This window comes from Scatophagus argus, chromosome 9 (assembly GCF_020382885.2).
Source record: "Scatophagus argus isolate fScaArg1 chromosome 9, fScaArg1.pri, whole genome shotgun sequence".
In the NCBI taxonomy this organism is placed as follows: Eukaryota; Metazoa; Chordata; class Actinopteri; family Scatophagidae; genus Scatophagus; species Scatophagus argus.
In genome coordinates, this window is record NC_058501.1 from 26199254 (window position 1) to 26222431 (window position 23178).

The 23178-nt window shown below is 42.1% G+C and overlaps 1 protein-coding gene across 2 annotated transcripts in view; it reads left to right on the forward strand.

Annotated features, from left to right (window-relative positions):
• The window catches only part of cpne4a (copine IVa), a 43540-nt gene extending 20904 nt beyond the window's left edge, over positions 1-22636 (forward strand). For both annotated transcript variants that reach the window (XM_046400106.1, XM_046400105.1), the window contains 8 exons: positions 5418-5504; positions 8888-8947; positions 10498-10631; positions 11813-11867; positions 14100-14151; positions 16119-16252; positions 17113-17349; positions 20762-22636. In XM_046400106.1, the coding sequence (XP_046256062.1) occupies positions 5418-5504; positions 8888-8947; positions 10498-10631; positions 11813-11867; positions 14100-14151; positions 16119-16252; positions 17113-17349; positions 20762-20893 (891 nt within the window). In that variant the 3' untranslated portion in view covers positions 20894-22636. The remainder of the gene's footprint in view (positions 1-5417; positions 5505-8887; positions 8948-10497; positions 10632-11812; positions 11868-14099; positions 14152-16118; positions 16253-17112; positions 17350-20761) is intronic.
• Positions 22637-23178: the final 542 nt, after the last annotated feature.

Here is a 23178-nt window from a genome sequence, read left to right on the forward strand (position 1 = left end):
CTCAGGCAGCTGCCCCAGCAGACAGCAGCATATGTGATGGCACTGGACACCACCGACTCATAGAACATCCTCAGCATCGTCCTGCAGATGTTGAAGGACCTCAGCCGCCTCAGAAAGTAGAGGCGGCTCTGGCCCTTTCTGTAGACAATGTCCACGTTCTTGCACCAGTCTAGTTTGAATGTCTGTGTGTGTGTTTGTGTGTGTGAGTGTCTATGTGTGTGAGTGTGTGTTTGTGATGGTGTGTGTGTGTGTGTGTGTCTGAGTGTCTATGTGTGTGAGTGTATGTGTGTTTGTGAGTGTGTGTGTGTGTGTCCATGTGTGTATGTGTGTGTGAGTGTCTATGTGTGTGAGTGTGTATGTGTGTGTGTATGAACGCTCCTCACTGAACTTTGTCACAGTTTGTCTGCAGGTGTTCTGTCTTTAGGATGGTCTTTGGACCAGTCTTTGTCTGAGGGTTTTGCTGGGTTTGAAGTGTGTCGAGATGTTGTGCTTTGACCTTGGGTTTCTCAGATGACCTGTCACATTGGGATCAGTGTTTTTCCATCTATTCTGTTCATCAGTGGTTGAAGTTTGGTGTTGTTTTCCGTGTCTCATAGTTGAATTGACAAGGTTTGGACAGCCACACATGTTTAATGCTTCCCAGATATTAGACCTTGGTGTTCAAGTTCCAGTGAGCACCATACAGTACAGAAACGATCATTTATTTCACTTAGGATCCTCCCCGGTGAATTTAATGTTATGGTCCACTGGGTTGATGTGTTCGGTGAAGGCCTCTGCTTTTGGGGTTTAGATTTTGACCCCGGTGTCGTCCACATGACTAAACCAGTGGCTAGGGTTTGTTCCTCTGAAGGAACTCAGTGCTTTGCTTTCAAACTCCTCCATGTAGAGGTTGGCCACAGTGGGTGACACCACTGAACCTTTGTACATCAGTGCTTTTTGTCTGTAGAAATCTCCATTGTACTTGAAATGGGTGGTTATAAGGCAGAGGTCCAGCAAATAAGAATTTCCCTTAAGGGATAAATAAATGAATTCTGATTCTGATTCTGAGGTGCAGAGTTGATACGGGGTGACATTAGTTCTGGTGTGTAGGGAGTCATACTGCTGTTTGAGTTCCTGGACTTTGATAGTGAAGTCTCTAGTGAGTATTTCCGACCAGTGGACCTAAAATGGTGACAAGGCATTTAGCGATGTTGTAGGTGGCTGAGTTTATACTGCTAACAATGGGTCTGAGTGGGGCTCCTTCCTTGTGTATCTTTGGAAGTCCGTATATACAAGGTGTGGTACCCTCGGGGTAAAGGCGGCAATAGACTGGGCAGCTGATGGTTTTGTCCTTTTCCAGATGTTGTAAAAAATCTATGACTTTCTTCTTTTAGTTGCTTGTCAGGTCCTGTTTCAAAATTTCATAGATGTTGCAGTCACTGATGAGTGGTGTTGTATTTGCATGGTACTCAGTTATGTTGAGGACTACAGTGTATCTCCCCTTGTCGGCCGGCCAAATCGTGATGTTCTGGTCTTTGCTCAGGGATGTAATGGTCTTCCTTTTCTGAAAGGGGAGGTTGTAAGTAGGTGTCCAGCTGTTCTGTTTCAGGTTGTGCTATATGGTTAGTCGTAGTTCTCTTGCAGACTTAATCAGATTGTTCTCCAGGATATTCCTAAGTGTTTCTGCAGTCATTTTACCCTCTACTGTTACAGGCCTTCCAGCACCTGCTGCTGAGAAGCATCCCCCACAGCATGATGCTGCCACCTCCATGCTTCATGGAGACGATGATGAGTTTGTGGAGATGTGCAGTGTTTGGTGTCTGCCCAACACAGTGTCTAGTCCAGGGGTCTCCAACCTTTTTTCCTCTGAGAGCTATTTTTGCAAAATAAAAATGGCCGAGAGCTACTCATGTTTTGTAACATTTATTTTTGTCATCGCTCATTTCGAACAAACAAACTCAATAAGCTTTCTTTTCCTGAAACATCACAAAAATATTATTATCATCGTTATTATTATTACTACAAATACAGATATTGTTACTTATTCACTTATCATTGTTATATATGTCCATGTCACTTTATCACGCCACCGCGGTCATGGCCTCCTTTACGATCCTACCATCGGTGAATGGCTTTTTGCGTTTTGCGCTTCGTTAAAATGTGCGGCACTTTAAACGAAGCCTTGGTAACTGAATTGGCCTTCTTCACTGGTTTGGTGAACAGAGAACGCTTGCCGTTGAAGCGCTGTCTTCAGCTCCGTTACCTTGTCTTTTCGTAGACTGCTACCAGCAGGAAGGTTCCGCGAAAAGTTGCTGTGGACTTTGGTGAAATGATGCTCCACCTTTTACCTACCGACACACTGGCACCGCAGATCAGACACACACACGCTTGTCATTAAGATTTGTAAAACAAAACTCTGTCTCCCACTCTTGGTGAAAATGGTAGGTTTAAATCCACTTGTTGGTTTGGACATCTGTCGCCATCGTAAACTCCTGCTCATCTCACATCAGTACTGACTCATCAAGATGGACAGCAGCGCCACTTTTTGATTGACAACTAATTGGCAAATAATCATTTTTGTGCTGGAAGGGGGCGGGACAACTGTGAGTTTTGATTGGACATAAATTTAAGTAGATTTGCCGAGTGACCAATTGACCTTTCGCTAAACCGTCATTGTCCAATCATACATCCTATACAAATATACCAATACAAATGATATTATTTTAAATGGAAAAATTAGTCAGAAACAAATGTGACTGGGGCTGGACAGAGTTCCATGGAGTTTGGAGAAGTTTGAGTTCAGATGCCCTGTGGGGTATCTGATCACTCTGCTGCCTTTCTCCCTCAGCAGATCAGTCATTTCATCTGCTCAATGAGAGTCAGACTGAGCGACACCACGGTTCACACACTCTGACACACCATCTCACTCACACACACACACACATACACACACACACACTCTGCAGGAGTACACAAAGGCTCACTTTACTTCTGCTGCCAGCAGACACAAAGCAACACCATCAATAACGTGTGGCAGAAGAAGTATTCAGACTAGTACTTCTACTACTACGAAATATCATCAATAAAACTGGATTAAACCTGTAACATCAGACTACAGGAACGTACCTCCTGACAAATTATCTTTCCAAGCAGCTGGTGGTGTTGCCAAACAACGGAAAACATCCCAGCCCTTGAGATTAATATTAGCTTGCATGTTACTATTGAAAAGAAAAAAAGTGTGAAGTTTCTCCTTGTGTGCGAGATGAAACCAGATTTTAAAAGTCCTGTAGTCTGAGTAAGTCCATCACCTCCAGATAGAGTTCTAGAGTTTTTAATCTGGAGTATGTGGAAACTTTCTTGTGCTGGAGCACCAGAAGTGATGTGTTTTACCTCAAGCAGCAAAGATTGGCTTGTCAGAGGTGAAGGAGGAGGAACCACAGACATGGAGGGTACAGCAGGAGTGTCGAGGAGTCTCTGAAACCACAAGCCTATTGACAGTGTTTGTGAACATATGACCTCATGGCCTCACGGAGCAGCTAGAAGACAGACTGTAGTCTTGTTTTTCGTGGAGTGTGCTGATTTTGTCTCTTTGAGCTCTTTGATTCTGATATCTAACAGGTTTTAGAAGAATGAGAGACAGAGTGCTGACTATTTGACTGGCTTCCCCTTACCCCGAGCTGCTAATGTGGCTATATCTGACTTAGCAACTGACTTTGACCCTGAGAGCTTTAAGAAGAAACTGCCTTATCTCCCTCTGGCTATTTAGACTGCTGGTGTGATGTGATGACCCTGGACATCGAAGGGGCAGAGCTAATAAAGACACATTAGTCGAAAATAAAGCTGAAATGAGACAACTGCAAACTGCTGTTCTGTTTCCAAATGCTCGTGTTGTGTGCTTTCTACAGAAACTCCGCAAAGGTGACAACACATGGCTAAAAGCACACGAACTTCATCAGACTGCTGTCTGTTTATCAGTGGCAAGGACTTTCAATGTCACTTTCAGTTTCAGACTTTCATTAACCCACAGACCCTCTGAGGGCCTTGCATCCTTCACTTTGAAAAAATGTACATTAAATCCATCTTCAGTCAGATGAAGACACAAGACAAAAAGTCAGATAGCAAAGAAGGTCACGCATGCTTCATATGGAGGCATCAATGATTTTACTGTCACGTGGCTTCAAGACAGAGTTATTGATCTTCTTCACTTCACCCTGAAGGTTTTATTTGTTCAGGTTGTCCATGCCATTCTCATAAACATGATGTCTCAGGAACACATGGAGGGAATGTCTTCAAATTCATCACGATCCACTTGGACTCAAAGATGAACGATGAGAATTTGGTGGTTAAAGGCCACAAAACATGATTTCAGCCAAAACATCACACAAATATCTGACTGGATAAAATTATCACAGTTTCTATCCAACAGGTTAAAGGTCATCATGTTTCCTGTCTGTTATTCTACAGCAGAACTCAGGAAAAGAAGACAGAGAATCACCATAGTTCACACGTGGTCACAGTTTGAACTGGCGACTCTAATCTGTGCTCATATTATTCTGTAATTCTGTTCTACTCAGACCAAATCTTCATCAGTCTTCTGACTTCACTGCCACAGACTGAGGATGTAAATCATGTTACACAGATGTTAAGGTCTCCTTACTCCTCGGGTGACCCTGAAATCAATCTTGTCAGCCATCATGAAGGACAGTTTGTGTTTGGAGGACAGAGGATGAAGGAGGCCACCAGGTGACGTCCCCCTCCTCTTCCTCCTCCCCTCGCCCTCTTCTGTTCAGGTTTTATTAATTGGCCTCCTTCCTCAGCTGACAGTCTGCTCCTGTCCAGCGGCACAGAAACCAGATATCTTCAGAGCTGAGGCCTCCAGAGGGCTCTGGATAAACCCTCCTTCATCCATCTCTCCAGACAGGAACAGAGTCTGAACGGCTGTGTGAATCCTCCAAGGCCTTGTTTGTTCAGCTGAAGGATTGTCCTCAGCTCAGAGGTGGTTAATACTACCGTCTAACAAACACAGTGAATGAAAAGCTGAACCTCTGCAGGCATAGACCAACAGTGCTGACTGATGTGAGGACAACATTTTTTTAATTTTGTTGTGTGAGCTACTAACTGCTTTTGTAACCTGCAGCTTAAAGACACAGTTCACCCCAAAATCAAAAATCCACACCACAGCATTTCCATGTGGATTGTTTTGGTGTGAATCTGTGTTTTCTTTCAGCTTTCTTTCTTTCATGAATTTATATTTTGGCATGGTTAAGGCATGTTTTCAGTTATGTTTATTTTATACAAGATCATCAAAGTAACTTCCTATCAGCCACTGTATGTTGACATGGCAACAAAGACTGAGTGTTGTCTGTGTCAGGAAAAGCATTTGTTTATTATGATCTGAAAATAATGTTCTTATTTGTAATAACTTTGTGTGTTCTCAGGTGCAGTGGCCCTGCATAAATCCGAAATACAAAGTCAAGAAGAAGAATTACAAGAACTCTGGGATTGTTATCCTGAACCAATGCAAGGTGAGTTTTGATTTTCAAACAACAAAAGTTTAAAAACTCCATACCGAGTTCCACAGAGGGCTGTCCCGAGTCCACTGCTTTTCACTCTTAATGTATCATCACCAGAAGTCACGTACTGCACAGTACTGATTTCTCTGCAGATGATTTATGTGTCTGATGACCTCATAAAAAGTTGTTTTGTTCACCAGAACAAAATTTCAACAATTCCTCACTCAGCTCATTTACTCTGGTCTAATGGAGATGATCAAACCAACAGTTTTATAAGACATAAATAAAAAAGCATCCCATGAGGAAATGTCAGGAAGGGTTATCAGATTATCACATTCTGTTACACAGCATCACAACCTTCATGGATTCAAAGTTGAATCACCCTAATGAATTACCAAATTTATTTAGTTGTCTGCACTCTTTAATATCTCAAATCACAATGGTGAGAAAATGAGAAAACCTCATGATAGTTTGGTCTTTGCGCGCAAGATAGTGAAAAAAACCATAACAACTCACTCTGTGCCTCAGGCGTCATCCTTCTGATAAAACTTCATGTTGAGGCTTCAAACTCCCTGTGTTGTCAAAGTGATCCTGAAAGGCTTTAGTAACACAAAAACATTAAGATGAAATCCTGCAACCTTTATGGAGAAACAAGAGCATATGTCATATTATTTAATGAGTCGTCATCAGAGACTCTGTTGTAAAAGAGACTCTTTTTGTCTCTGACAGTCTGGATCTTTTCTTTTCTTGTGTGTCTTACATGTTTCTTCACAGTTTTAAACACCATAACAAAGTTTAAATCTGTATTCCTTTCCAGTAAAGCTGAAGCTTAACGTCAGTGCTGCTCTTCTTGTTTTTGTGGAGGCTGATGGCGTCTGGGTAGCTGACTGGTAGAGGAACCAATTATGTAGCGCTGAGCAGGCAGACTAACCTGGCATTTCCTGCCAGACAAAGCTGGACGATGCTCAGACTCTGAGCGAGGACAGTCTGGGAAAAGCCAGATAACATTTAGCCTCATGACACTCGACACATGAGGAGTTCCTGCTTCAAAATGAGTTGGCAGCTGTTTGCAAAGCTAGACACTGAGTGATGTGCAGCACAACTTGGAAACACATGGCTTAGACTGTGATGTACTCATGATAGAAGAGTTTGAGTGGAAGCAGGAAATGAGACCGAATGTTGTAAGAGCTGAGGCGAGTTTGTGTTAAGATGACAGAATTAGAGCAGGTGTAACAAACTGCAGGTAACAAGGTTTCCTCCCCCTGCAGCTGCAGTGCCGCCCTCCATACATCCTGTGATATCTAATGGTAATCCAGCTGCTAACTCTGATCTCATTCTGTCATGCAGTTGGGGCAACTCAGGCAGTGGGCCCCTCATTTATTTGACATCTTTAGATACTTGGCAGAGTCAGATTATTAAAAAAAATAATAAATCTGATGCAGTCTATTAAATAGTTAACACTTTTAAATCCAACTGAAACTACGACTGAACCCATTTTGAGCCAGACATCACTTTAAATGGCAGATGGACTGAACTCATACTGAGCTCTGAATGACAAGCCAGCAGTCACCCTTTCACACACACATTCACATGCTGGTGGCTGAGGATACCAGAGACCAGGTACCACGGTGATGGAAGAGCCATCACCTGAGGAATCCTGGACACTGCAGGGGCCAGGAATTGAACCACCAACCTTCTGAGTGGTGGATGAATACTGTGAGTTAGAAAGACTTCATTTAGAGTTTTTTAACTAACACTTGGAGTTTTGGAGTCATCAGAGAACTTCTGCAGGCGATACCGACTGAAGGTGGGTAGAGTGTAGGAAAGACAAGCATGGTTGAAGTCCCCAGAGATAAGGAGGAGGTTCTGTGGGTGTCAGGTCCACCTTAGCAGATGGAGGAACGTAAAACACCATTGTGATGATGTGAGAGAAGTCCTAGGGAGATAAAATGGCCTCATGCTAATGGCTAGCAGCTTAGTGTCCCTACAGTAGATCTGCTCCCTGACAGAGATGTGCCTAGAGTTACACTATCATTCACAAATACTGCGAGGCCTCCTCCTTGTCTCTTATTGACCTCCTTTGTCCAGTCTGCTCACATCAGTTGGAAGCCATCCAGAGTGAAGTTCGTGTCTGGAGTTTGTCTGGTTTGCTGCGTGTCCTTGAACAACATGGTGCAACACTCCCGCTATTCCTTCTGGTGCCGAGTCAATGCCACTAGCTGGTCCATCTTATTGGGGAGAGATTGTACACCCCCCCAGGGGAACGGGTCTGTACCATCTGCCCTTGGCAGTTTCATCGGGTCTCTCCAACACTTTGTTACGGAGCGCTAACAACTGATTCCTACTGTGAACAACAGAGCTGTGGCAGCGTGACACAGACTCAGAAAGTGACACTGGTCTCCACAGCGCAAAGAAACGTCAAAATTATAAAAAGTCATAAGAGTTATAAATATAAGAGAAGTATGTAAAAAAGAAAAACTTACTTACTTACGTAAGAAGTACTTAAACGAGGAAGAGCAGATGACAAGAGTAGGAGCTGTTGTAGCCACTCGTGCAGCACCATCTTGGCAACATCAGAATCCAGTCTACCAATAAGCAGTAATTAGAAGGTTATGCTTGTAGAATCCGGTCATGCAGAATAAGGCAGTAATATGTGCTTTTTAATGACCACTAAAGAGCCAGTATGCCACTAATAAACAGTTAGTTAATGCTGGATATGTGTTCATATAATTATTACCAACCAAATGTCTTGCTTTACTTTAAGTGAAGCTCATTTTCCTGAACTGAAAATGTATTTGTTTTACTGTAAAATCTGAAGTGTGAAGTAATGAGCTCTCAGATTAGTGAAGCAGAAGGGAGTGGAGAAAGTGAAGAAACTCCAGCGGGGCCAATGTGCTGTCACTCCTCACTGCAGTTTTATCTTCTTACGTGCTCATTATCTGGCGGGGGGAAGGGGGTCAGCGCTCATCATGTCTCTACACATTGAGCTCTGCATAAAGCACACACACACACACACACACACATACATACAGACACACATCCAGTTTGTAATAGAAGCCTTCTGTTTGTAGACTCCAAGCTGTGATGACATCATTATGACATCATCACACTCAATGCCTCTTTTCACAGGCCGATATTCCTGTGTAAAGTTGGTGACATGGTCCTTTAAGTTCCACCATAAAACAGAGACGTCTCTCTGCAGAAGCACCAGCTACTTTTTACACCAGCTTGAATCTGATTGGATCTTACCTGTCAGTAGGGAAACACCTGGACACTGACGATGAACGAAAGCAGCTGACGATGGTGTAGCTGAATGGCTTTTAAAGATTCATCTTCTGTCTGTCTTGAATTTTCCTCGGGATCAATAAAGTATCTATCTATCCATCTGTCTGCAGATCATCAAGATGCATTCCTTCCTGGATTACATCATGGGAGGCTGTCAGATCCAGTTCACTGTGAGAGCACACACACACACACACATACACACACACACATACACACAGGTCGTATTTGGGTCACACTCCCATCCTGTGTTCTCAGGGTAGTTCTGCTGTCACCATGGAAACGGTAACCACGGTGACACGTTCAGCAGCCTCAGTAGCCCAGTTACCACCAGCTGGGATCTGACCAATTTAAACAGTCTGATGGGTCTTTAAGAGTTCAGGACCCAACATGATGACCAAATACTCTACCTGTCCAAAAGTATGTGGACCCCTTTGGTTTATGTTGTCCGGTACACCATCTGATGGCCCGAGTTGACTCCCTCCTTTTTGTTTATTGATTTATGTTTCAGTCAGTTTATGTTTACTGTCAGTCTGAGTTTGACTTTACATCAGTAAATAAGAAGTCAAGCTGTGTGAGACATCATGTTTGTATCACTGCGACTTGGTGTCGCTCTTCCTGCTGTTAATATGTGGAAACAACCAACTCAACAACACAACAAACTGCATCACTTCCTGCAGCGTCAATATCTGAGTCACTCGTCTCATCACATGTTCCTACAACCTGCAAATCTGTTGGGAGAAGAAGAAACAAAGTGTTATGAATTCATCTGGAGAAGTTTAGTCACCCAGGAGGGTTACACACTCACTTCACATGTAAACAACAGAGTGAGGCGTGTTTTCCTCTGCAGCGGCGGGTCCAATCAGCTGTTTGCTTTACTCCGTCTCCTGAGGAAAATCCAACTGCAGCTCATTTTAGTTCACTGAATGGAAAATTCTCCTTCTGTTAAAGAATAAGAAGAAGAAGAAGAATCAGCTTTATTGACAGTATATATATTTTTACATACACACACTGAATTCTTCTTCTGCATTTGACCCATCCTTAGTTGAACACACACATGCAACACCCGGCAAATTACATGCAGTGAAACACACACAGGAGCAGTGGACAAAGCAGTGATTCCTTCTGGAAGCTGATTTTTGATATGGATTTAGAAACAGTGCAGCTAAATGAACACACACACATTTATGACATTAATACACATATGGCCTGCAGTCCGTAACATCAAGAGGACACACGTGAAGAATGGATATTGTTGTCGATAATAAACATTCAACCATCTCTCCAGCTGTTGTAACATGCTGTCAGATCAGTCAAATGCGTTCATGTAAAGAGGGCTGATTACTTTGCAAGAAATGGCTTTTACTTACTGCAGCTTTGTGAACTGATTTTTTCCTCCATTACTTTAAAAGTCTGTTGGCCACATACATCAATTCTGAGAGGCTGGACATGTTTACTGTGCTCACCATCTCAGTTTAGCATGTTAGCATTAGCAGAGTCAAAGGAAGTTATTAACATGAATGTGAAAAGATATTTGTAAAGCAGATCCCTGACAATAAATTACAAACCAGTGGGTTTATTGTTGACTTATGAAGAATGACAACAACGTAAATGACTTAATAAGTTATTTAGTTATTAATGTCATTAATGACACATCATCATACTGACAAAGTAGTAAGTAACTGAGCTGTTGCTGGTCTTTGACTGGCTGTCGTGTCTCCAGGTAGCCATTGACTTCACAGCGTCAAATGGAGATCCTCGTAACAGCTGCTCTCTGCACTACATCCACCCATACCAGCCCAACGAGTACCTGAAGGCTCTGGTGGCTGTGGGGGAGATCTGCCAGGACTATGACAGGTCAGTCTTCACCTCTGACACCACACCCAATCAGATGGGTCCATTCAGTAAAGAAACACTTCTGCAGCAGTTTGTGATATTCTCTGCCGATCACCTACAAGGCTGTAATATGTTACTTACCCTTATTTATAATGTGTTCTGCCTTTGTGTTCGGCTTCAGAAGGTGTTGGTTTTGTCTCCCCCCAGTTTTCTCCTGCCTCTGAGACTGTAAACCCTTAACTTTGAGTATCACACAGGCTTTTATTAGATTATGTTTTTGTTAAAGCTGTATTGTATTCTCTGTGAAGAGAAACCCTGAAATCAAAATGTGTTTTCATTTTCAAGGCCTGAGAGCCTACAGAATCTGCACCAACACTATACACTCTGTAGATTTCTTCAGGTTTAGATATTTTAAATGTCCATCTGGTTCCAGATCTGCATCAAAACTCACACAGTGGCTGAAACTCACATCCTGTGCAGGAAGAGAATCCATTTACTTTATCATGTTGCTACAATTCAGTTTTGCAGGATTAGAGTTGATTGATGAGTGCACATGATGTAGTGAAACTGACTTGTGTTTTCTGATGTGCATCCTCTCTGATTGTGTTCAGTTAAACCACTTGGTGAAAATTTGAAAATTTCTTCATCTTAAAAGGCAGTTTTTCACCTCCACTGTTGCTCAGGGTTTGCTCATGGGGTAATGTTTTGTCTTTGTGTATAAATGAGAATGAGATGTTCAGATGTCGTCGAGGTGGAATCAGGATGTGATTAGCTTCTGTCCTGACTTTAGAAATCTACTCACCAACACAGACATATCTTGTTTATTTAATGTGTTCATTAAAGAAGTGTTAAAAAAATAATAATTTGTGGTTTTAAGAGAAAGTATGTGTTGGAAATAATTCCTGATAAACAACAGTGTTTATCAGGAACAGTAAAACTAACAGCACAATTTCAGAGAAAATCTGATATGTTTTTCTGTACTTCCATTTTTCCTCACTTGCCAGCTGTACAATCTGAACAGGAAGTAATCACCTCTCAGCTTCACAATCACCGCCACAGCCAATCACAAGTCATTTCTTTACTTTGTGTCGAAGTAGTGGTGATCTGAATGAGCTTGTTAATTCCTGCTGGAGTCACACACCCTCCACCAGCCTCTCGTTTCCAGTTTTACTCTCAGACAATTTTGTTTTTTCTTCCCACAGTGACAAAATGTTCCCAGCATTTGGCTTTGGAGCTCAGATCCCTCCTGACTACAAGGTAATTTAACTGCTCGGCTCACCGTCTCTCCCAGCATGCACTCTATCAGCAGGGGAGACAAAGAGACCATAACGCTGACGCTGCCAGAAGCCAGTGATTACCAGCTGACCTCCTCCCATTCGTCACTATGTGGTGTTGCTGGTTGTGCCCTCCTCCACCCTCCGCATTCACGTAATGTCAAAGTTAGATTGTGAGTGAGATGTTGAGAAGTGAGATTATGAAACTATTAAAGAGAAGAAAAGTTGAGTTGATCAGTATAAAAACATTTCTCAGGTGAACACAAGCAGGGATTTTGCTTTCAGGTTGCAGTGGTTCTGACTGAGGTTCTGCCTATCTTTTGCTTTGAGAATGAACAACGCAGTTGTGTTCTTAAAAGGTGAGGCTCTTGTTCATCACCTGATTGAAAGCAGCGTATTTGTGCAGGTTTCCCTGCTGTCAGCTTCCTCCGTGTGATGTTCTGCCATTTATACCTAACAAGTCATTAAAGGGCTCCGTAGGTTCAGGAAATTTGCTAGTTCATTTAAAACTGTGAGTTTGGGCTGTGAGGATATTAAACTGAAGCATGTGCAGTCTCTACGGTGGCAGGTGTTCATGTTCCTGGACTCACCTACACAAACACTGGAGGTATCATTCAGAGTTAAACATGGTGATGGCTCTTACATGGCGTATGCTAGTTCAGGGCAGATGAAATGTTCTGGGTTCCGAGTGTGGAGATGTGGGACATGCGAATGCATGGGAATGCTTTGCATGTCCTCATAGGCAGCAAGTGGCAGTTTATTCCTCTTCTATATGTATACATATATATATATGTATATTGTGTGCCTGACAGGACAGTTATAGACAATTTCTTTTTTATTCTTGATGTGTGCAAGATTTATGATGTAAATTTGGCCTGGTCTCACTTGATCAGGGAAAGACCTTTGGATGTGGTGATGGGTGTCTAAATTGGGTTTGTTTATTATACACTGATGCTGAATATTTGGTGGAGATGGGAGCTGGTTTGAGGCATCCAATCCTGGTACACCAGGGGATAAGACAGGGTTGTCCTATCTCTGGACAGCTGTACAGCCTCACAATTGAGCTGAGAGGTGGGCTCAGTGGTCTCTCTCTCTGCCGGGGTCCTTGGCTTTTTGTCCTCCTCTGATTGTGTCTGCATACACTGATAATGTAAATGCCTTTATAACCAACCAGGAGGATGTTCAGAATCTTCAGAGCACTTTGGCTCTTTATGAGAGAGCTACATCTGCACAGCTGAACTGGGCAAAATCTGAAGCCTTATTAATTGGTCAGTGGAATAGTCGGGCTGTGCCTGGAACATCAATGAACATCCTGAGATGAAACCTCAAGATTACATCTGTCTGACTTTTAAACCGGGTTCTAGATGAATTCTGTGCTGCCCTGCCATGGCCCCTGAGAGCCTTTGAGGAAAACTGTACTCTATATGACGAATGGATGATGACTGTGAGTACAGCTCCCCCCCTCTGTCCATCACCCCAGCTGTGGAGGGATGGCAACAGGGAGGAGGTCTGTTGCTTACCTTAAGGAAAAAGCAGTATTTCAGGTCTGCATGAAGGTTTTGAACCTTCACTCTTTGGCAGGTATGAAGGAGTCGAAGTAGGTTGTTTTCTTTGGCCAAAAAGAGCAGCTCACGGTCCCCATTGACTGCCCATTGAAAAGCAGCAAACCTCCAGCGGAGGGTTGTATAGAGCAATAGCAATGAACAGATACAGAGCACACCTGGATCCTAACCTGGGGGAAAAATGTTCATTTTATCAACAAATTGAGACCCTGGAACACTTGTTCAGTGTCCCCGATTGACCCCATTGTTTAATCTCTTAAAGAGGTGGTTTCAGGGTCTTGGGTTAGGGTTAGGGAATCTTTTTCTTTTTTCTTGTTCATTTATGGTCCAAAATGCAGTGCAAAGAAAAAAAATTTAATTTTCTGCTTCTGCCAAGCTGGCCATGTGGCTGACCTGGAGAAACCGGACTCAGGGTGCTGGTGCTGGAAGAACTATTGAAGGTCTGCCTGGGGATCAAGAACTCCTATTATCAAATGGTTGACCATTTACAGACTTTCATTGAGAAATGGGCTGTTGGGGACATTTTTTTGTTCTATTTAAGAGAAATATTTTTTTGGTTTGGTTCTACTTCTTTCTTTAATTAGTTCACAGTGATGTCTCTCTGTAATAGTTTAATAAAGGGATTATATCCTGTCTTCTCCTCTCCTCTCTAGGTCTCCCATGACTTTGCAGTGAATTTTAATGAGGAAAACCCAGAGTGTGCAGGTATGTGCTTTGATTTTCATTTTTCCTTGACTCAAATTTTTGGTCGTGAACCCTTAAAATCCATCACAGTGTAGACTGCTTTGGTATTCTGTAGGGCTTTTCTGTATGATTTGAGACTATAGTACCAGATCAGGAAATCACTCTGGTTTGGTGGAACATTACAGTTGCAAATTTTTCCTCGCCACTGTCGCCAAGTGTTTGCTCAAGGGAAATGTTGGGTTCTCTGTATTACAACTTAATTAAAGAGTTTGATCTAGACCTGCCCAACTTTTTATGAACTGTGGTACATCTTTTACATTAGAAAGACTGCACGGCGTAAAACCGGGCGAAAATGTTTGGATCAGCTGGCCGCTCCGCTCGCCACCACACGCCACCAGCCCAGAACAGCGATTGGGTGAAGACGGATGGCGAATCTAATAAAGAGATAAATGCTGTACAAAAGCTATTGTTGTTATTGTTCACATGGATATTAAAATCGTCCATAGTAAAATTGTTTTAAGGACTAGACTTGAAAGAAACTCTGAGAATTCAGATGAAAATTGTGGGCCAGGAGTGCAGAACACTGCAACAATAAAAACGGGCTTTTCCAGGTTGGGTGTGAAAGACTAAGAATAAGGCTCTCAAATTAATTATGACTGATTTTAGACTTTGGATTGAATGATAGGCTTGAGTCAAAAATGACTGCAACTCCACCTCCTTGTCAGGTTAGACAGACTGGCTTGGACCCACAGAGCAGACCAGAGACAAGCAGGTGTGCGGGGAGGTTTATTCAGTCCAAAGTCCAGTACACAAAAAGGCAGTCAACACAGGCAAAGGTACAAAAACACTAGGCTGAGGGGTAGTCAAAAAAACAGGCAGGGGTCAAAAACACGAGGAGAACAAACTAGACTGAAGGTGTATACACAAGGAGAAATTGCTAGAAAGCTACTCAGGCAGACGCAAACAATCTGACAACAAACAATGGGAAGGACAGGTCTATAAATACACACGAGGGAAGGGCTAACGAGACACAGGTGAAAACAATAGACAATCAAATTAAGGTAAAAACACCAACAACGAACAGAAACAGGAAGTGAAGGAATCCTAAAAAATAAAACAGGAGGTCAGACAGTGAGAGACCTGACACTCAGTCGGCGTGTCGAGGAATGTGAGTACTAATATGACTGGGGGAGTGGATTCATTTAGACTAACATATTCTTCAGAACGGAGCCAGGTTTCAGTTAGACAGTAGAATCTAATGATCTGATATTAAGTCATTTACTAGTACAGTTGGGTAACTGTACTCATGGGGGCTTGTAGGAGTGCAGTTCTGCCTCCTGGTCTCAACTCTGGGTTGTCATGGTTTTGGTTTAAGAAACTCAGTCAGATTTCTAGATATGAGAGCTGCTCCATCCAAAGTGGGATGAATGCCGTCTCTCCTAATGAGACCAGGTCTTTCCCAGAAGGTCTGCCAATTATCTACAAAGCCCACATTGTTTGCTGGACACCACCTCGACAGCCAGCGATTGATTGATGACATGCGGCTAAACATGTCATCACTGGTCAGATCGGGTAGGGGTCCAGAGAAAACTACGGAGTTCGACATGGTCTTTGCAAATGTACACACTGATTCCATGTTAATTTTAGTGACCTCCGACCGGCGCGGTAGGGTCACTACCGCCGATGTGTATTATTATTTTACTGTATTTACGCTTATCCTTAGCCAACAGTTTTAGAAAGGATTCAGCATCGCCCACTCTGGCCCCAGGAGTGCATTTGACTGGTCACTGGTGTCGCCAACTTCACGTTTCTGACTGTGAAGCTACCACTTACAAGAGTTGGTTTCTCAGCGGGTGTATTGCTGAGTGGGGAGTGGGCCCTCCAGGGTCTGCAGAGTCATCTGCTTTTACAACCCAAAGAGACCAAATGTTTTCTGAAGGACACGTTCATGTTTGACCCTTCTGACACTGGTTTCTGTTTTCCGTCAGGTATTCAGGGTGTGGTGGAGGCCTACCAGGCCTGCCTCCCCAAACTAAAGCTCTACGGTCCAACCAACATTGCCCCTATCATCCAGAAAGTTGCGAACTCTGCCTCACAGGAGGTCCACACCAAAGAGGCCATGGTGAGACTCTCTCCTTGCAGGCCCATTTACTGGGCCCTGGCTCTCTCAGATACCATCCATCCATAAACAGTCTGGCGCTGTCTGACTCACTCACAGTAATGTTTAATCTGGAACCAAATAGTTTGGATTGAAACCATCTCTGCCTCTCCAGTCTCAGAGACATCCAAAACAAAGAGGATGAGGCTGCCACTTAATTCTCTTTGGGCACATGTTCACCAGTCCAGTCCACCACAGTCTGTCAGTAGTATGAGGTCTGTTTGTGCCCTGTTGATGTGTTCTTGAGAAAACTGTAAGTTCAAGAAGTAACTTCCTTTTAGTTTGTTTGAGTATGTTGAACATCAGCTGGACATCAGGAAGTTCAAAAAATTGCGAAGTGAAGCAAAAAGTGACTGATGAGAATACAACTCTGGCTGAACTATTTGACCATGAAATTAATACAAATACATAAAAAATTAAAGAAACATGTTCATCTTTGGACTTCATTTGGATTTGTTTATGGTCAGCTTTGTTTTTTAACACAGCTGAAAAACTGAATTTTAATTTTGAGGATAGACATGCACTTGCTTTTCTGCATTACAGCAGGCATTGAGGATGCTCATATAAAAATAAACTGTTAACCAGTGATCTTATCTATGTGTGTGTTGTAACTTTGTTTCATTTTTGTGTTTTTATATAAAGTAATTTTTCTGCTTTCTTTATTTGTTACAATTTAGTTTTTGTTTGTTTCTCAAGATGACAGTAACAATAGAAAAGAAAAAATTAACAATGACAAGCTGAGTATAATGTAGAGTTAGATTTACTGATAATTTGACTCGTGAGTGAGAGTCGTGGTGACAATTTTTATTTTCTCCTCCTCGCAGCAATACTTCATCCTGCTGATCCTGACAGATGGTGTCATCACTGACATGGCTGACACGAGGGAGGCCATCGTCCAGGCCTCCCACCTCCCCATGTCTGTCATCATTGTTGGGATCGGGAACGCTGACTTCAGCGACATGCAGATGCTGGATGGTGATGATGGGATCCTGCGATCACCCAAAGGAGAGCCTGTCCTCCGAGACATTGTCCAGTTTGTCCCCTTCCGCAGCTTCAAACATGTGAGTTCATTGGATGAACTTCCAATCAAATATCAAAAATCAGTTCAGCATTGATGTACCTTTACTTTCTTTGTTTCTGTCTTCTTGAGTTCCTCAAGGCATGTTTTAAATCCTTTGTTGTTTCCTGTTTTCATGGGAGCAAAATTCATGGACAGAATATTAGTTGGTGTGACTCATATTATTCTGACTTTCATGTATCAGACTGTGTTGGTCCTACAACACATCTTAACACAACATGAACTGTAATGTTCAGTTTGTATTGAAACTGTTCAGACGTTGATTCACCTGACTTACCATTTCTTTGAATAAATGTTAATATTGTATGTTACCCAGTCATGCCTTTCCTCTATGGACTATGTAAGTGGAAAAAGGAAAATTAACGCTGGATGAACTTTTTGGGCTGATGTCAACCCCCCCCCCCCCCACCTAAAAAAAAAAAAATCAACAACAACAACAAAAACCTCAAGAAAAAAACAAAAAACTATCAACCTATCTAAAGATTAAAGCTGAAAAATGTATATGCTAATGTACCAATATATACTACTGTTATGTCCTTTACATTATATTTTAAAGTTTTTACTTTGTTTATTCTCATTTCATCACATTGTTAGCCTAACACAAAGTTTGTTTAGTTGTTGTTTGCTGTTTAGCTTATTAGCTGTTGTCCAGAAACTAAATACACACCAGATGGTGTGTTAGATTGAAATATCTCATCCTGATAGAAAATTAAACAGTGTGTATAAATAACTTTGTGTGACCCTACAGTAACTGAATGGCTGTGAAGCAATAAGCAATAAGCCATGAAGAGCAGAGAGTGTGTAGAGCATACTCGAAGTGGAGGAGGACGAGATGAGAAAAAGAGTGTGAAGTTGTTGAAGAAATGAGTTTTCACCCTTTAAGAAGGAAGATGGAGTAACAATTTGCCAACTAATCTGAAGTAGGACAGTTTTTATTTCTCTCAAATGAATTTTCCATCTTAAGTCTCTGAAGGTTACAGACTGTAAAGTACAGTGGAGATTCATCTTCCCAGTTCGAACTCGTTTTATTTTCCTTCCTGGCATCAATCTGTGTTATGAATGAGAGTTTCTGTCTTGGACCCACAAAGAGGCAGAGACGAACAGCCTGATGCTCCTTCAGACAGCTCAGATGATAAAAATGTATAAAATCTGCATTATGTTTACTTATATATAAATTTTAATCTTGTATATAAATTTTAATCTTCACCCATTGAATTATTTATTTTTCTGAATTAGTTACTAATTAAACTAATACATTTGCAATCCCTACTTTCAACAATATAAAAGTGCTGGAGAATTATGTTTGTCCTCAGGGTGGCCATTGAGGAAAATATCACACGGTCATCAAAATCTAAAAAGGATCCCTCCTCTGGAGAACGAGAATGGAATCGGGAAATGCTGTCTTACAGATTCTGATATTGTGTTTGATATTTTGTCCTGATGGTGGTGCCAGTGTAAATGTCAGAGGGTCAGAAAGTCTGCAGGCATCATGTCATGGGTCAGTTTTAGACACTTTTATGGTTTTGAATTGCTGTGTTGTCACACTGCTGTCCAGATGTCCTTCTTGTAAGCCACTTTCCCTTCTTCTTCCCAGACCTGATAGGCTATGCAATCCCTCTAGTGTCTTCTAGGTCTGACTCAGAGTCTCCTTCTAGTACCTCCACAGGGAGGGAGGAGGAGGGAGAACTTAACCCTTATGCCTTCAGGATCAGTCCTGATCAGATGCTCTGACCACCTAAGGTGGCTCTTTTCAACACAAAGGAGCAGCAGTTGTCCAAGCTACCAAATGTCTGAGCCAAGCTGCAATATAGAGGAAACTCATTAGGGCTGCTAGTATCTGTGATGTGATTCTTTTGGTCACTGCCCAGAGCACATGATGATGGGTGAGGACTGGAATGTAGATCGACTGGCGAACTGAAATCTTTACCTTCTGGTTTAGCTTCCTTTAGCTTACAGTGGTCTGGTACAAAGTCCACATTTCTGCTGACCCCTAGCCAAATCCACCTGTAGACATCAGGCTCCATTTTCCCCTCACTCATGAACAAAGCCCACAAAATACTCAGACTCCTTTGGTCAGCATTTCCTGGAAGGATACCTTTGCATCAGATTTGGAGGTCCTGACTCTACCACAAATATCATAATTATCTGACAAGTAGGTGCTGAGATATCATATTCAAGAATTTCCCTCCAGGGATTAATAAAGGAATTCTGATATTCTAGAAGTGTCAGAAGGACACCTGTGTCATTAAAACCAATATTAGATGGGAGAAAAGTCAGTATTCAGCAGCCAGTTGTCATACTTTACCGTCCAAGCTTCCATAAACTCCATAAGCTGAATTCCTTACAATAATATTACTCTGTCATAAAACTTAACCACACACATTCTGTCAACATTCATTGCAATGTATGTGCAGAAAATTCAGCGTACAAATTAGAATTTCATTGTGTAAAGTTAATGAACTGAAATCAGTCTGATACAATCTGACACCTGATCAATGATGGGAAAATGTGAAGTAGAAGTGATTCATGGTATTTGGCTGTAACCACCATAATGGTCCCATAAACAGGAAGCTGTGTTCTTCATTTTCATGCCAGCACTTGTCTCAATAGATTAACTGTTTCACATGCAGCCAGTGTGTGTTTGTAGTATATTTATATGTGGTATACATATATTACATAAGTAGTATACGTAGTATAGTATATGGGCTGCAGTGTTGTGCCTGAACGCGTTCAATGAACAATCGTTCATGAACTTGTTTATATTTTGGGTGAATGATAACTGAACGTGCTGTATTTGCGCTTGATAAACGTTACTGTGAATGCGTTCATTCTGGCGTTTGTGAACAGCGCTCTCTCACAGTATAACTTCGTTCAAGAGTGTGCCAGATTTCCATAGAGCCTTCCAGGCGAAAACCCACACTAAACACACCGTTAACAGCCCTAAACATGTAGCGGGAAAAACGTCAAACCTGACAACAGCTGTCATACCTGTCGCACTAACAAATATGTCATCAAAATACGAGGCATGGAGGAAGGCAGCGCGAGCTTGGACCTCTCAGACTCTATGGCGTTTGATACGAAGATGAATCTAACACATAGTTTCAGTGTTAAAACTGATAAAATAATTGCTGTCCATGGTTTCTATGGGCTGTGGCAATAATTTTGACAAATAACAGGCCGTAGCAGGGTAATGAAGAAAAAAGAACCATGAACCAGTTCATTTTAGGAACCTTGAACTTAGTTAAAAATTTTGAACTATGAACTGAACTAGTTCATTTTAAAATTTGTGAACTGAACTTTGAGCTAGTTCGTGTAGAAAGTGAACTTTCCCAACACTGATGGGCTGCAGGTACAATATATGACTGATGTTTCCTCTTTGTCCTCCTCCTCTTCAGGCATCTCCAGCGGCTCTGGCTAAGAGTGTGCTAGCAGAGGTGCCCAACCAGGTGGTTGACTACTACAACAGCAAGGGCATTAAGCCCAAAGTGCCCAGCGAATACCAGTCTTCCAGGCAGTTTGGACCCTGAGCACCACAGCACAGCTTCTCCTGGGCTGAGAAAAATGTTTACCGTCTTCTGTTTTTTGTTGATCTGGATGTTAAAGGTGCTACAAGCAGTATTTTGCCATGAAGAAATTATTAATAATTTTAGACATTAGTGTGATTACAGTAGACACACAAGGTCAACAAGAAGCATGTCAGCCACTACTCTGCAATTTACAGTGGGAGAAACTGTTGACGGTGGATTTCTGCTGGAGTGCTTTAAATGACCTTTAAACAGCATTTGATTTACTGTCATAAAAAGATTAGAGAAGTGGGATGACACAAAAGTGCTAGTTCTCTGCTCTCAAAGGTTCGCATGAGCTTTCTTTGCATCATATGATTCCTGTTGCACACTGGATATGCAATATCAGACAGAGCAAGCAGTCAGTACTCAGTGGCTGACATGTGCCAGTCCAAAGAGGGATGCAGTTTCACACACACAGAAAATCAAAGCCAAGGGTGTTTTGATTCACTCTTTAGTGCGCCCTGACACAGAAGCACAGAAGTTTTTCAGACCTGAGCTTGGGGGCCAGTCTGGTTGAACAGAATCTAATGTGACTGCCATTAGAGTTCATGTCATAATCTTTTGAATGAGTGAACTTTTTGATGAGTGCTCAGGGCAGCTAGCTAACTGATAGCAAGTCCTGTTGAACTTCTTAGGCTGCATGTCAGCAGTCAGCTCACTGGGCACAGGCCTGTAAACGGTGACCACATCACTGAGGTTCCAGCACTTCCTGCTTCATGCAAACATGTAAATTGGTGCTGTGGTGCCACAGACTCAAACTGTGTGACCAGACTCTAACACTCACTTCCACCAACTCGAAGTCATGAAGTCATCCTGTTTTGTTGCCTTGGGTTAAACATTAAATTGACATCGTAAAGGCATCAGAGAGGCTGATGAGAAAAGAGGAAAAGTTGAACTAAAAGTACTAGTGAGGTGAGGAAGAACTTGATCTCAGCTGTGGTCCAACTTAGGTTTCACATGTAAAAATACTAAGTGTAGCACCTTTAGCATCTGTTGTGCATGCAGGCTCTACAGAGGCTCAGCTGACTGTAACACTTAGGAATTTCTTTAACAGACGTGAAAAGCACACAGACAAACACTGACCAATCCAAATGCTGCTTCCCTACTGACAGCATGATGGCCCGGGAAACAGTCGATGAAGGAATGTATGAACCCCCTTCTGGTCTGTTTTATAAGAGTTTATTGACATTTTGCTATATTTCGTAAAGGTTTGTATGTTGTAAAGCATTTTGGATTTCTGCCAGATGAACAAGCTGCCTTCACAGATGTCTGCATCCTCTACTGTTTTTTCTCTAAAGGTAAGGCAGATGCATGATCTGTTGTTTTGCATGCAAAGCTCCATGCAAGACTCCTTGGTCCTTGTGGTTTCTGTTTTCTGGTAGTGAATAATATGAGTAATAATGACCTTTACAGTGTACCTGATGATGGAGCTGTTCTACTCTCAAGCATGTTCATATGTAAACCAAATTTGTGAGTGGATATAAAAGCACAACTTGAGTGTCTTTGGAGAATTTATTAGATTATGGTGACAGATTCTGTTTGTGCCACAACACCTGTCCATCTCTCTTTCTGTCTTTAAAGATTCACTTTCTGTTGTTTTACTGGGTTTTCTTTTACTAGCAACAACCACCCTATCAACACCCTTCAGTCTACATTTCATTTTTTCAGTGGAACTCAGAACTGATGCTGCTTGGATTAGCAGCGAAACGTCTTCAAGCCTATCTACACAGTCCAGACGCCTTGCTTTAACTCTTTGCGTGAATATGACCTGGATGACTGAGAATCTCCACAGATATTTCAGTGAAGACATTTCCCGATGGTTTTAGAAAGCAGCAAAGAGAGAGGGAGAGTTGCAACGTTGATAGAGTGGAAAAATTGCGGTTTGCCACACAAAATCTAAAGAGTTTGGTCTCGACTTGTTCTAATTGGAAAGTGTCATTAGATAACTTTTGTTGTGAATTGGCGCCATATAAATAAGCTGAATTGAATTGATTCTACATCATCAATGATGCAACTTTGTGATTCATCCAACCATTCATTTTCCACTTACAGGCATATCAGGGTCATAGTGGCACCAGACTATGCAAAGTAGTCCTCCTTCCCAAAAACCTCCTTTTAGATCTCTTTCGAACATTCTGAAGTGTTCCCTCTGTTCTGGGGTCTTCTAATATGAAATGCCTAGAAAATCTGTCTCAACAGGGTCCTTTCAGTCTGCAGGTGGTGGAAAAGGTTTGTTTGATCACATG